At 44.4% G+C, this 14,887-nt stretch overlaps 2 protein-coding genes across 2 annotated transcripts; one reads left to right on the forward strand and one right to left on the reverse strand.

Moving 5' to 3' along the window:
- Window positions 1-2,088: 2,088 nt before the first annotated feature.
- On the reverse strand, window positions 2,089-7,667 carry LOC120842477 (BEN domain-containing protein 5-like). Its single transcript, XM_040213608.1, has 6 exons — window positions 7,269-7,667; window positions 7,062-7,186; window positions 4,053-4,404; window positions 3,859-3,929; window positions 3,333-3,552; window positions 2,089-2,234 (listed from the first exon to the last, which is right to left on the reverse strand). Exons 1-6 carry the CDS (start codon window positions 7,456-7,458, stop codon window positions 2,089-2,091), a joined length of 1,104 nt encoding a protein of 367 aa, XP_040069542.1. The 5' UTR covers window positions 7,459-7,667.
- Window positions 7,668-8,673: 1,006 nt separating this feature from the next.
- On the forward strand, window positions 8,674-14,538 carry LOC121834259. Its single transcript, XM_042288009.1, has 2 exons — window positions 8,674-8,937; window positions 11,233-14,538. Exon 2 carries the CDS (start codon window positions 11,344-11,346, stop codon window positions 13,726-13,728), a length of 2,385 nt encoding a protein of 794 aa, XP_042143943.1. The 5' UTR covers window positions 8,674-8,937; window positions 11,233-11,343; the 3' UTR covers window positions 13,729-14,538.
- Window positions 14,539-14,887: the final 349 nt, after the last annotated feature.

Raw genomic sequence — 14,887 nt, forward strand, 5'->3', positions numbered from 1 at the left:
AATGCCATCTTTTTCGCATTAAAATTCATTCCAATAATACCTTTAAGAACTTTTGATGCGAGGAAAGGGGATAACATTGTAAGTGGCTTTTCGTCTTCCGAGTGTAATACAAGGAACTTTGGGAATTTTAGGAATTCAATATGCTTTGCGGGATGGTCTTTTGCTTCTGTGCGGACCCTTTTAAGGGCCCGAACAGTACGGTTTTGCCTGGAACCCATAAAGACGGGAGGAAAGTTCAGTGCCTGGGGGCACCGCCCACCACGGAGCTAAACAAGGGGGTAGGTAATGTGCCACAGCAAGAAGGGCTTGGCTGACACAATTACGCTACAAGAACTGCCCGGGCACTATACCCTAGTGTGGTTGCAGGGACAGGTCCTGTTTCTACTGAAGGTTGGCGCTTGCCGCCCAAGAAAATGGAAAAAGAAGAGAGTGTAGAAGAAAAGAAAAAGAGGTGGGAGGAAAAGTGAAAGAAGGAAGAAGAGAGTAGAATAGGCGACTGACTGAATCATCCTGGTCGGGTCAAACCAGGACACCCGTCTACGAGAAGCAGAGGCCGAAGCGGTGTATTGCCTCGCCCAGGGCGCCCCCAAGGGTCCAAACATACCCCGGGCTCAGCTCAACTACCAGGGTCCCCTTTTCCCCGGACACGGGTTAAGCCACGCACAGCCAGACGTGGGTGGGCGAACCCACATGGCTCGGGGCTCGTAGTGACGCCACTCACCAAGCACCTATTAAAGTAGGTGCCCCCTGCGTGCGGGTATGGTGGCCCACGTGGCTGGGGTTGTGGTGACGCTACTCACCAAGAACCTAAGGTGTAGGCACCCCCTGCGGGGCTCGGAGTACGTGGAGACGCCACTCTCCAAACAACCTTGAGACAGAAAGCAACAGAGTGGTCACACTGAGAGACCTTTCTAACCTTGCAGCCAAAAAGAAGCAAGCGTGTTCAAGAAATTACCTAGAAGCAAGTGTCAAAATGCTCCAACAGAAGTACAAGACGACAGTTCGATTGCTAACGGATGAGAACAATGTGATATTCTTTCAAGATGATGCCATGAAAAGATCTTTCGAGGACTACCCTGAAATAATGTTTATTGACGCAACACACAAGTTGCTAGAAACAAGGATGTCATGTTTTCTTATGCTCGTGGGAGATGGAAATGGTGAAAGCAAAATTGCTTCAGTTTATCAGTTCGCGACTGAAGATGGTGACACTTTGCAATAGTTTTTTAATGTGTTTAAAGAACTGAACAAGAGTTGGGACTCCGTGAAGTTCACCAAGGCCGACAAGGACCTCAAGGAAAGGCAGATTGTAACTGAGCTTCTTTCGCAGTCTTCCTTGCACATCTGTGCTCTCCATACCCTGCAGACATTCCGACGAGAAATTAGCATACAAAAGCTCGGAATAACAAGGCCAGCTCAAGAAATGGCACTTGATATACTTCAGCGAATGGTGTATGCAAAAGGTGAAGATCAATACCAACGGCTGTACGAAACCCTAAAGTCCTCGTCGTCGAAGGCATTCCCTGCTGGAAAAAAGAGCTAAAATCTCATTCATTTTTGCACCAAAACCAATGTGCATGAATGAGCAACCCGATGAAACTTGAATGTGAAATTACCCTAGAAACCCACAAGCTGAATATAGAAAATGAGACAAAATGGATATGTATTTCGGTGCGAAAATGAATGTGCCCGAATGAGCAAAATAGGCAGACTGCCATGAGCGGTTATGTGCTTTGTAAGGAGGATTCAATCGTTTTGAATAAGAATGCAGGATAGAAACGAATAAGCATCAATGAGCTGAAGAAGTGAAAATCCAGCAGCAGTAATGTGAAATTTTAAGGGATTTGTATGTTATGCTCATTGAATTTTTAATATTATTTCAATGGCAGAAAATATCGCGGGAAAGGTCTACTGTAGCTGCTTTTAATGCGGCAAGCACACTAAAAAACAGCTACAGCAAACCTACCTTGCGGCGAAGTGAGAGACACTCCAGTGTTGAAACACAAATTTTACTTTTCTGAAATAATACATGTGGAAACATAGGAAGCGTCGTCCTTGACAAGCATAGTTCCAGAGACACTTGGTCCGTTATTCTTGGTCAGTACCTTGCGCATGCCGCACGTCACGGCCCAGGTCACGTACGGCGCTGTTTATGTGTGTGGTCATTGCTGCCATCCGCTCAGCCAACACATCGCCACTGGCGCCATGTTCACGTAGCCAGTCCTCATAGCATGCTGGAAAAAAAAATGCAACTATTAAACTCTGCATAATTTTGACAGAGAAATTTGTAATATTTAAAACAACCTAAGTGTGGGGTAATTTTAATCTTGCAGTATGCAGATATCTTTTTATCTTTTATATAAATAAAAAAAATGAGATACGTCTATCCTTTAGTTTATATTTGTGGGCATGACGGACATAGACGGCTGGATAACTGTCAGAATATGTCGACAAATTACAAATATATGGCAATTAACTTTTTATTTAGTGGTTTAATGAGGCATGTTGCAATCAGGCACGTAGCCAGGATTTTGTTTTGGGGGGGGGGGGGGGGGGGGGGGGGGGCGCCCATGACAAATTGATGCATGAGGGGGAGGGGGGAGAGGAGGGTCCCAACAAAATGTAAGATTTCGGGGGGGGGGGGGGGGGGGGGGGGGGGGGTGGCGGGCCTCATGGGGGCCCCCCAAAATAGCCATTATTACAGGCTAACCCAATTTCAACTATTCGTAAAAATTTGTCGCTTTGAAACGTTCATTGTTAAAATTTTCTTTTTCATTGCCTAACTCAAGAACTGCGCACCAAAAAGAATCTGGGAAGTTTTGCCAATAATGGTCCATAGAAAAGTGACAGTTGTTTTAGTCATCTCGTCAGTATCTGTACAGCATATCCTCGGTAGTTGCTCCACAGTCAACCACCAATTGCAACATGCCCATTAAACCATTTTTTAACAGGTTTTGGTTAGTTAGTCAATACAGGTGATGGTTATCCACCCATGTAAAAATTATGGAAGAAAAAATGCCCTGCATATTTAAAAGATGCCTAGTTAAATGCATGCAACTTTTACCGAAAAAAATCTAGTGCACTACTGTGAAATATAATATGCCAAACAGGTAAAAATAAATGTTCAAAAGGTTCGATACGCTGCACATTATTTCGTGTAGTATTTTTTTTAGTAACATCTCCAAAATCTCCATTTGTTGGTTATATTAATCTGTTGCTTCTTCTTCACCTTGTAGTCAGGTCATGAGAAATATGGCGGCCCTGTTGAATGTAATCAGTTAGTGATAAAACGGAGTAAACACGGAAAGTGCCGTAAACTACAAGCTACTCACCTTCTAGCACATTAAGTTTTGTTGGAGTCAGTGGTGGCTTCGCAGCACCTCCATCATTTATCAAACGGTTAGACACCTTGCCACTCGTAGATCGATTTTTCAAAATATTGCGTCCCCATATGGCAGTAGCCAGACTCCTCACAAACTTGGACTCTTTTTTTTGTCGCTGACAGGCGACCCATTGGTCCAAACTAAGGGTAACACTGTCATTTACACAGACCTGCAAATGAAGCAGAGCAATGGATATAAATAAAAACAATAAAGGCTTCATTTGTAATCCTACGAAGCTGTTGGAAATGACAGCAAGTACACAAACTTCAAATTAACCGACAGTTCAAGCCAGCTTTATTTCATGACCACAATCTTAAAACATTGATCGGCCATTTTCTAATTGCAGATTTTAAGAGCAGATATAAATCTAGCTTGTGGCTTCTTTATAATTTTGTCCTTTCCAGTACTTTGTCAAAATATTAAAAAAACTAAAACGGCAACCACAGGCTATAAAAAATTTGCTGCATCAGCTTACCGTTCTTCCGTCAGTTCTGAGTTTAGCCTTCTTCACGATATCATGCTTGGTGTTTGCATTTATTGAGCATCCTTGACGGCGCAAAAAAAAGAAAAAAAAAAAAACTAAGTTAAACATTTTAAATCACCATGGTTGTCTTAGGCTTTTTTTTTTTTTTTGTAAAATTCATGCTTCAGAAGGAAAGAGATACGCACCTGCTCCAGTGCTCTCGAGCTTTGATTTGATGCTGTTTACACCCTCAAGAATCACATCCAGAATGTCTGTGTTTTTGGCCTCTCTTGTACGCATCTTTTCAACGTCTTCCTTAAGTTCCCTTGTAGTTCTTTTTAGGGCAAGATACTTCTGATGGAGATCGTCGTACAACTTTTTGGGAACAACAGCACCATCATCCCCACTGTCTGTATCACTGTGGCTTTCGTACCTGGCATGCTTGGCACTCCGAGCCTCTGGGAAAAGTGGGTTCTTGCGCTTCTGAGACAACTTTTCTGAAATTATTTGCTTCATCTTTGCTGTTGCTTCTCTTGTACGATTCAATTTCTGCTGAGCCTGCACTATTACAAGCACCATCTAGGGAAAGCTCCAGCATCTTTTGATTTCATTGGCGGTCACATTTTCATGGACACTCTTGTCAAAATAATAATTGTAATTTACACCAACATTTCTTTGCTCTGCCAAAGAAAAATTTAGTATATAATTGCAATAAGGATTTCTTCCAATACAATTTATGTTTTCAATCACAGCAAATTATATAGAAAATTAGTAATTTTTGTGTAAAACTCAATTATGCAGTTTCTTAAATGAAATTTTAGAAAGAAAATCAGGTGACGGATTGTCTGGGTGCTATTCTCACTGCATTACTGCACTCGGCTTATCAAGCCTTTGAGAAACATCACTAGTATGTTGACTAATTAACGAAAATCTGTAAATTAACTGTTTGGGGCTATGTTGCAATTGTAGTTAAGCAAACCATTGTTAGGGTACTATCGAATTGAAACAATCTGCAAAAGGGCAACAAGCTTTTAGATATTCAGAGCTGAAATTACGCCTTTTGTGTCCTGGTTAAAAAACTGCATACTGGAAGGAGCGCGTTATGTTGCGCTCACATAGTCGTTTTGGTCTGGCTTGCGGGTTTTCAGTCAAGCCATGAAAGGCAAAATTTATAGACGCTTTCAGCGAGTCAGTTACTCGAGCTGCCACCAGTCGGCGCGCCCTTCGCGCGCTTTCCGGGCCGCCATAGCCGACCTTCAGTTTTGCGCCGTTGCTCCGCGTTGTGTGCTGCGCAGGTCACGACCGGAGCTTCATTTTCGTGTTCTTTTACGTTGCGCGTTAAAATCTTGTAATTGCTTTAGGCCTTTTCGATATTTAGAACTTTCATTTAATCAATTGATATAGCTCTTGTATTTTCTTATTTATCGAATGGAATCGGACAGCGAATGGGTCGACGATACAAGATTATGAGGCTTCAATGACCATGTAAGTTCATCCCATTCTTGCGTTTTTGTCGCTAATAAAGGGCAGTCAACACTATTGCGACATATGTAAATCGCAACTGACGCAGTAAGGCTATGACAGTCGAGCTTCTCGCTGCATGTGCGCGCTAGTTTCCGTAAAGCCGACCCGCGATTTAGCGCGCGACGAGACGAGCGACGGAGAATTCTCACCGTCGCCCGTCGCATCGCTTGGTTTTGGGATTTCTAGAAAACGTCGCTCACCGTCTTGGTCGCTTGCTCCGTCGCTTCCATGTAGTTTGCCTCGTCGCGCGACTGACTGAGCGACAGCGAAGCGGGTCGCTTATCTGATCGCTCGCCAAATCGCTTACATGCGGCTCATACTCAATTAATTTCCATGCACACACCATTGAACCATTGGCGCCTCGATATTAAGTATAAACCGCATGCAAGCGATTCGGCGAGCAACGAGACAAGCGACAGTGACCCGCTTCGCTGTCGCTCGGGCAGTCGCGCGACGAGGCAAACAGCATGGAAGCGACGGGAGCAGACGACCAAGACGGTGAGCGAAGTTCTCTAGAAACCCGAAAAACTGAGCGATGCAACAGGCGGCAGTGAGAAATCTTCGTCGCTAACTCTCGTTGTTGTCGCCGTCGCTCGTATCGTCGCACGCTAAATCGCTTACATGCGGGTCGGCTTTACGGAAACGAGCGCGCACATGCAGCGAGAAGCAGGACTGGATAGTCAGTTGAAATTTGCATATGTCGCAATGGCGTTGACTGCCCTTCATTAGCGAGAAAAACGTTAGAATGGGATGAACTTACATGGTCTCTGAAGCCATAATCTTGTATCGTCGATCCATTCGCTGTCGGATTCCATTTAATAAATAAGAAAATACAAGACCTATGTTGAAATATAGATATCAAATGATTAAATGAAAGCCCGAAATATCGAAAAGACCTAAAGAAAACACGCGATTTCAACGCGGAACGTAAAAGAACGCGAAAACAAAGCTCCGGTAGCGGCCGGAGCAGTACACAACGCGGAGGAACGGCGAGAAACTGAAGGGCGGCTATGGCGGCAGGGTCACGTGACGTCAAGATGGCGGCGCCCATGAAATGTTGCCTGAAAGGGTCTATATCTAAAAACTTGTAGCCTTTTATAAATTGTTCAAATTCGGCAAGGCTTTAATAATAGCTCCATTTAAAAGTGCAATTGCAACACTGTCTAATAAACGGTTCTAATGTCAACCAATCACAATAATTATAAGGACAACATCCACATACATACCTATTACCTTTTCGTTTTTCTTAATAGAGAAAAAGAACAAAAATTGTTATATATTGTTTTACACTAGACAAGATGTATCAGTCATATTTAACCTCATTTCTCTGAATATTACAGAAAATTTGTAATCTTCCAAGGTGTGCTTTAAAACTATATGGGGGAATAAATAATGAACTACAGTACCAAAAAACCGAACAGACTAAATGGAAAAACAATATAATTTTAATTTCAACCAGAAACCAGCTAAAATCAGTTTTTTTTGTGAAGTATCAATTTTCATACTTTAATCTGTATTTACCTGTTAAGGCCATTGTTTTATTCAGTTACCACTTGTAGTGACATTTAGTCTTTTATTTCATAGTGTAAATAATTTTTCGTGGCAACACAGCTCATTTGTACATATTATGTGAAGGCACCGGAGGGGTTCTATGATAGTTCTAAAAGGATAAGCAGCAACAAAATGCTTGCCATTTCGACCCGAAGAGCTGCTTGGTCGTCTTCCGAACTGCTGTGCTCAACAACCTGGTCAAGGACTTTAGGTAGAGGGATCCTCTTGCCCCTTTTGATCCTCTCCTCGATCGACGACTTTGAGTCTGCAAAGTGGTACACACAATAACATATAGGGCAAGTCTCCTCTGGTGTGCTGCTGTGAGGAACTGCATTGATATATATCACCTGCCAAAAGTAGTATTTGGGCTTTAAAACAGCCCGGCTCCCCTCCGTCTGGAGTCAACAAAGCATCATAGAGGTGACCCTTCTTGTAGTCATCCTCACTTCTCGGTTCAAAGTTTTTAATTGCAGATGTACTGATGATAGTCTTAGGTCGTGCTGTTCCAGTAAAATATTGCACATATGCGAAATTCATCTCTGTAAGAAAAGAATACAATCGAATTTAATGTGAAGTAATCGCATTATGTTCAAACAATTCCAACCGTCACATCCGCATGTGGTGGAGAAAATGTGGCTGATCAGCGAGGTAATTTATTACACAAACAAAGCACCAAGGCAAGACGAGACTACACCAATTCCCGATTAATATTTTTATATTAATTATACGCCTTAATCAACCGTGACAGCGTGTGGTCTAGAGAAGCTCGTTCTAACGAATGCAGTTTTAGCGAAAACAGCTTCTTCGAGCTGCCTCGAAAGTCGAAACTCGGTTTCGAGAAGATGGCAACCCCCGGCATGCTGCTTCCGATGTTTCTCTGATTCATCAGCCTAGCTTGCCGAGTACTCAGCGATGAACCCTTGTAGGTGCGTGCTCGAACTTGAGATTAACATTCCTTCGAGCGACAGCGAGCGCGCGTAGCATGGTTTGCTTGCAAGTGTAGGTTCCCGCCGTGCACACATCGCATTTCTCTAAACCACACTTCGATAAAACGTACTCTTTTCGCTTTATATATAAATATGAAAGAAGAAGAAGAAGAAGAAGAAGACGAAAAAGAAGTGAGAGAAAAAAAAAAAAAAAAACGCGTGCAACGCAGTTTCGTTTTGCCGATCCAACCATGCGCCGGCGCAAACTGCTGCCTGAATCGCAGTTTCGTTTCGCCGATCCAACCATGCGCCGGCGCAAACTGCTGTTGAACTATATTTTACTGCAATAAAATCTTACCCTTTCTTCCTGTAGGAATAGATGTCCTGCGGTCTTTTCAGCAACTGAAAGCTCATACGCAGCAGGTGATGCAACCAAAACTAGCAGCTCAACTGGCTCAACCGGCTCAACTGAAACCGCGCGCCGACTCCGGCTGGCCATATGGCGAGACGGCCACCTAACACCCATGGCAAATACAGAAGAGAAGGATAACTCTAATAAAAAAAAATTAAGTTTCATTTTACAACTTAGAATTATATTTAGTTCAGGACGTTGTTATTAGCACTATAGACTGTAAAGATGGTTTTGTTTACAATGCGGTTTATGGCGCGATGGCGTGCGTTTCACGTTTTCGAAGTACCCAGGTCCCCGGGTAGCCATCCCGCCAATCCCGCTACTACAGCCACTGTACCGCTACTAATCCCGCTTCCCGCTCTTCCCGCGTCATTCTTCGCCATTATTGCTCGTCAAACAAGCACTACGCCGATTCTGCCGAAACTTCTGCATATGAAACGGCATTATGGCCAGTAAGCAGCGGCCGAAGCAATACCGACGTTACCTGGCACCTTTATCCGAAGAGAGCGTGCCGCGGTCGACGCGTGCTCGGTGGCATCAGACCGAAAAGGTAGGCTTTTATAGTCGGTGAACCGTAAGATTTTATTGACGAAATCTTTTTGTTGTCAGATTCTTGCTGAAGGCGCCCCGCGACCTTTGGAGCAGAAGTCAGCTGCGCAGTCTCACAATCGTGGAGATGTGAGTTTGTTCATTTCAAGCGTTACTTCATGCATGGTCTTTCGTTGTTAAATACCGTGTGCGTTCGCTCTCGTCTTTCTCTGTATCGAGCCACTGCTTCCAACCTCCGGCTCCTATGCTTTGCTGCAGTGCTTCTGGGCTGGGCTTTGTGAGCGAATATCGGACGAATAGGCGATGAAGCTCGCCCGACGGCGCTCGATGTGCGCGTGCGAACGCCCCGGGGCGAGCTTCGTCGCTTTTTGAACACAAATATGGCAAAACTTGCAACTTGCTTTTTGGACACAAATAGGGGAAAACTTGCACTTGTATGGGAAAACTTGCAACGAAAATCTGAAAGAAAATTCTATCATGTAAGACCCCACACGGCCCAAGACCTCAAAAGCCTTGACGATGTCAAGAACGACGACGACGACGTCTTGGAAATCGAAGACGTCTTGGGCGCCTTAGATTGAAATCTTTGGAATACGGACAAAAAATTTAAGAAAGCGCAAAATTGACGTGTGGTGCTACTCGATCGAACATATAATGTCCCTATAACCTAAACTCATACTGTGCGTGCCATTCTTTCTCATGTTCAAGCTTTCTTAATTTTTGTCAAATACTGTAAAACGTTTTTATTGTGCGGCCTTTATATTTTTTAAATCCGGCTGGGACCATCATGGTTTGCACGTGACGTCAAAGCTGCTCTTCTTGCTGGTGGTGAAAGCGTGCCGTTAATGCACTGGAAGCTGCGCCGACTCGTTTCCGCCCGCTGGTAACGCTTGTTTTTTGGTTGTAGAATTAGTACTGTAAAGGCTATGCACCACCACCAGAGAGGATCAAATTATGTTGGTGCAGGCTATTCCAGGGGTCCAAATCCAGGCCTTTAAAGGTTGGATTATTTGTGTACGGTTAAACTAAGTTCTAAATCTTTTCTAATTAGTGAAATTGTGGCTCGCGAGCAGCAATAGTTTTACAGCATCTGTTTCATGGGGTCCATCTTGTGGGGAAGGAGGATGCCCTGCAAGAGCACGTTCTTCAGAGCATGAAACATAATTTTCACGTGCCTTCCCGCTCAACTGCTGGTTTAATCTACAGGGTGAAACAAGGAGACGGCAGGCTCTTTAAATCGACCGGAAAATTCGGTTTCTTAACCTATCGCGCTACGACTTTGTGCAGCGTTGCCCACAGATGGTGGATTTTTTTTGTAAAATTTGCAAAGAGCGAACTTACCTGAGGAAGAAGTAAAGAAAGAAAAAGGCTTAGCTCCTATGGAAACGCAGCGAAGCCACCGGTCTTCAAACACGGCGCCGTTGCGCACGGGAGACAAGAGATGGCGCAAGCGGGTCGCGACGCCAACTGCCTCCAACGAACGAGCAGACGACGCCGAGAGCCGGCGTATTTAGCAGACAAGGAACTGCAGTTCCTCGTTGTTACCGCGTCTGTTTTTGTTTCTGCGACTGTCGCCGCCTGCGGAACGAGTGTTGCTTTTAATCGAAAAGATTGTCTGCTGACGCTGGCACTCGGCGCCGTATGCTCGTTCGTTGACGGCGTTCGTTGCGCCATCTCTTGTGTCCCGTGCGAAACGGCGCCGTGTTGTTTGAAGACCGGTGGCGTCGCTGAGTTTCCGTCGGAGCTAAGCCTTTTTCTTTCTTTACTTTTTCCTCAGGTAAGTTCGCTCTTTGCAAATTTTACAAAAAAAGAATGCACCATCTGTGGGCAACGCTGCACAAAGTCGTAGCGCGATAGGTTAAGAAACCGAATTTTCCGGTCGATTTAAAGAGCCTGCCGTCTCCTTGTTTCACCCTGTAGATATGAGTATGTCTGCTCCTGAGCACTGAAATGGGTCTCATGTACGGTTGGTTGGTGTGGGGTAGAGTGCTGCAGAAGCTCTACCTCCTGTAGACGCTCGTTACCTCCGAAGCGCCAAAGCACAAGTGTGCTTCGGTTACGCATTCATGCTTGTGCTATCAAGGCTAGAAAGTTTTTGCTGCCGGGGGGGGGGGGGGGGGGGCGGGGCGGGCGGGGGGCGGGCGGGGGGGGGGGGGAAGTGAAGTGGGTGGGTGGGTGGGTGGAGGTGGAGGAGGAAGAGGGGCGCAGCTTCCCGTGTGGCTTCAGCCTGTCAGCGACCATGGTGCCAAATGGCTTCCGAAGGACAGTTTGCTGCACCAGCACATGTGTTGCGCTCTGAAGGTCTTTTGCAAAATATAGTGCCTGATACTGCTCGCATTGGTGTTGATGATATGCCCAATGCTATTTGATGTGAGACAGTATATTGCCTTTTTTTTATTTGTTGCTGTAAACACTCTTTTATAGGGTCCGCCATGTTCTGGACAAGGGATTGAAGCTTGTTTGACCACTGGCCACCTAAGTGAGACAGACTGCAGTGGGCCAACTTCTCGACAGAGTGAGATTTCTTTGGCTGAAATGTCACCGGTGTTGCTCTCGGGTGAAATTCCGCAAACTGAAAGTATGTGTGAGGAGGCCGAGTCTCCGTGCAGCGCAGACAGCCTTTCGAGCTTCTCAGTTAGCTCTCCGGGGAGCTCAGAGTGCGAAGAGAAGGACATTCAGAGCGAAGGAGAGCAGCCTGGCTCTCCTACTGAACATGTTTCTGATGCACCATCAGCATTCAGCGTCAAGGGTTTTGACTTGACTACTCAAATTTGCAAATGTACAACAACGACCGTAGCGGAAGTGCTTGTTCTTCTGCTGTCATTTCTTGCAAAGCACCGGCCTACTGTGTCAGCCTTGGTTGACATCCTGCAGCTCTTCAATGTCGTGTTCCAGAAGGACATCCTGCCTAGTACAAAGTACCTGTTCAACAAAGCATTTTCCAGTCCCTCCCTCATGATGCAGTATCACATGTACTGTGAGTATTGTCTAGGATATGTTGGCATCCGAGAGCAGCTACGTTTGCAACAGTCAACATGTCCACATTGCCACCAGAAATTTTCAGTGACAACTTCACCCTACTTTCTCATGTTACCCCTTGCACCACAACTAAAGTTCATGTTGGAAAATCAACCAGGGTTGGTCCAGGAACTTCAATACAGGAATGAAAAGAAACACAAAAATATATCCTGTCTTGAAGACATCTTTGATGGCACTCTGTATCAGGAACTTTCCAAACCTGGTGGCCTCTTGTCTTTCTGTAACAATTTTTCATTTTCTTTTAACACTGATGGAGCTCCAGTGTTCAAATCTTCCCGTGCCTCTGTGTGGCCTATTCATATCATGCTAAATGAACTACCACCAGTGTCCAGGGAAAAGAATTTGCTGCTGGCAGGCTTGTGGTATGGTAAGGGGGAACCAAACATGGATATGTTTCTGAAGTCGTTTGTCGATGATGCAAAGCATCTGGCTACAATAGGAGTTACATGGAAGCATGTTGATGGTACCCTTATTAATAGTAAATTCGTTGCAACCTGTTGCTGCGTAGACAGCGTTGCTCGTCCTGCGATGCAAAAGTTAATGCAGTTCAATGGCTATTATTCTTGTGGGTGGTGTTACCACCCTGGTGAGAACGTAGGTAATGTTGTCAAGTACCCTGTAGGCCCAGAATGCTACCCCGACAGGACTAATGAGACAATGGAAAAGGAAATGGAACAAGCATTTGTAACGAAGACAACCATTTTTGGTGTCAAGGGCCCGTCTGCATTGATAAACATGCCAAAGTTTGGGATAGTATCTGGGTTCGTACCAGACTACATGCATGCTGTCCTTCTTGGGGTGGTACGGCAACTAGCAGAGCTATGGTTCTCGTCTGTTGGTGAAAAGTTTTATATTGGAGAGCCCTCGACTGTAGCTAAAATTAACAAGAGATTAGAAAGGATGTTTCCCCCCAAAACTGTTTCTCGACTGCCAAGGCCCATTTCTGAGCGACGGTTCTGGAAGGCGTCGGAGTGGAAATGCTGGTTGTTGTACTATGCTTTTCCTTGCCTGGATGGCATTCTTCCAAGAAAATATCTTAAACATTTTGCTTTGCTTTCACAGAGTGTGTATGCTCTGCTCAAGGACTCTGTGACGCATACAGATGTGAATAATGCCGACCTTATGTTGACCGAGTTTGTTTGTGGGATGCAAGAGTTGTACACGAAAACGTCAATGACATATAACGTCCATCTTCTCACTCATCTGCCGAAAAGCGTAAAAGAGTGGGGCCCGTTATGGGCCCATTCTGCTTTTGCATATGAATCTGCAAACGGCTTTCTTTTAAAATTAGCAAAAGGGACACGAAAAGTACCTCTGCAAATAGCCAAGAGTTATCTTTTGTACCGCTCTGTGTACTACTTCGTTAAATGCTACATCAGGCAACAAACAGTGCAAGAGTTTTGTGAGGGCTTGCTTGGGTCAAAGCGCTTAGTGCATACAAATGAGGTGGAGAAATGCCACCTTATTGGCAAAGGCTTAAAACATGCAAGTAGCCACAATTTTTTTGGTAGCTCTGTTGTTTTACCTGGCAGTGTCTGTACTGTGTATAAAAGGGTGATTGCAGGAGGTGAGTTGTTGCACTCTAAAGAATATGGTAAATGCAAGCGTCGCAATAATTCCTTTGTACAATTGAAAAACGGGTTGTGTGGAGAAATATTGAAAATCTGTGTATACAAGGAAAATGGTGTTTACCGTTGTGTGCTACTTCTTGAAGAGTATGTCTCGTCAAGAACGCTTCATGTGACCCATGTAAATGAGTATTATTCTAAGCAGAATGTGAGGATTGTCTCAGCAGACAATGTCTTGTCAAAATTTGTTGTCATGCGGTCAGGCAACAGGTTATTTGCCAGCCTTTTGCCCAACTATTATGAAAAGGAGTAACCATCATGTCATGTTAGTAGGTATGTTTGATTTGCCTACACCACCTGCACTGGTACTCTCAGTGTATGTACATCACTGTATCCTACTTGTTGGTGCAGACTATCTTGAGGACTCTTTAGGGGCTTGTTGTGTTTGGTCTCCAGGATCGAAATATTGTAACAAAAGGACGAGGACAGAACCACTTGTGGTGTCTGTCCTTGTTCCATTATGTGAAATGCCTTTAATCCTGGACAATGCATACCGTAATTACATTGCCCTGCACTGTACACTTTCTGCACCATGCAGGTGGGTGCAGCTAAATCAAGCATACCTACTGACATTAGCAGGGTGTCTACCAACCTAAAAAAGCTATAATTGCAAAGGAACTTTTGAGCTTCTGAAAAAGTCAGGGAAATCATGAAAAACTTAGCTAAATCTGAGAAAATGATCACTGACTTAACAGAGCCATCTATGTAGCATTTTGTTTAGAGGGAAACAGCCATATGGTTTTGGCGTCAGCCTTTCTTGGCATGTGCGTCCCTCCTGCCGCACGGAACTACAAGTGTAGCTAGTTCTGAAGTTTCACATGTAAAAGAAAACCTAGAAAAGTCTGCGAATTTGACATGTAATAGTTTGGTAGACACCATGATTAAGCAATAATGTAGGGATAATTGCTCTTTGGGAGAAGTCTGTTTTCATAAAGATGAAGGTGACTAGGGCTGTATTAAACAAGAACACGTACAATGGGTTACTGTATGCAAAATGCTTTACTTTTGTACTGTGAAAGGTTGCAGCTTCCAGTTAAAATAAAGCATTGTATTTGAAAGAGCAGTTGTGATATTCTTGTGTACCAGTACCTACTACTGCTTTACAGGCTGCTGCAAGTTTGTTCTCTGCATGAAAATCTGAATGTTCATACGACTGGGACTTCAGTTCTACTCGGGGCACTATAAAAAAAAAAAAAAAATCTTGTGCCATACGAAAGCCAATTATACCAATTATTTTCAGGTTGGCATAATAGTGAGCATAGATAGTTGTGCGACTGGGGGAGGGAACCCTCTGGTGCGGCCTTGGCATGGTAATTGAGCTTGTATTTAGTATATAACAAGTCGGTGATAATACGTCAAGGTATGGACACTAATGAGCAAACTATTAGTCCTAATAAGTGCTTGCCGACTCT

The sequence above is a fragment of the Ixodes scapularis genome, unplaced genomic scaffold, assembly GCF_016920785.2.
Source record: "Ixodes scapularis isolate PalLabHiFi unplaced genomic scaffold, ASM1692078v2 PGA_scaffold10__122_contigs__length_95168666, whole genome shotgun sequence".
NCBI lineage: Eukaryota > Metazoa > Arthropoda > Arachnida > Ixodida > Ixodidae > Ixodes > Ixodes scapularis.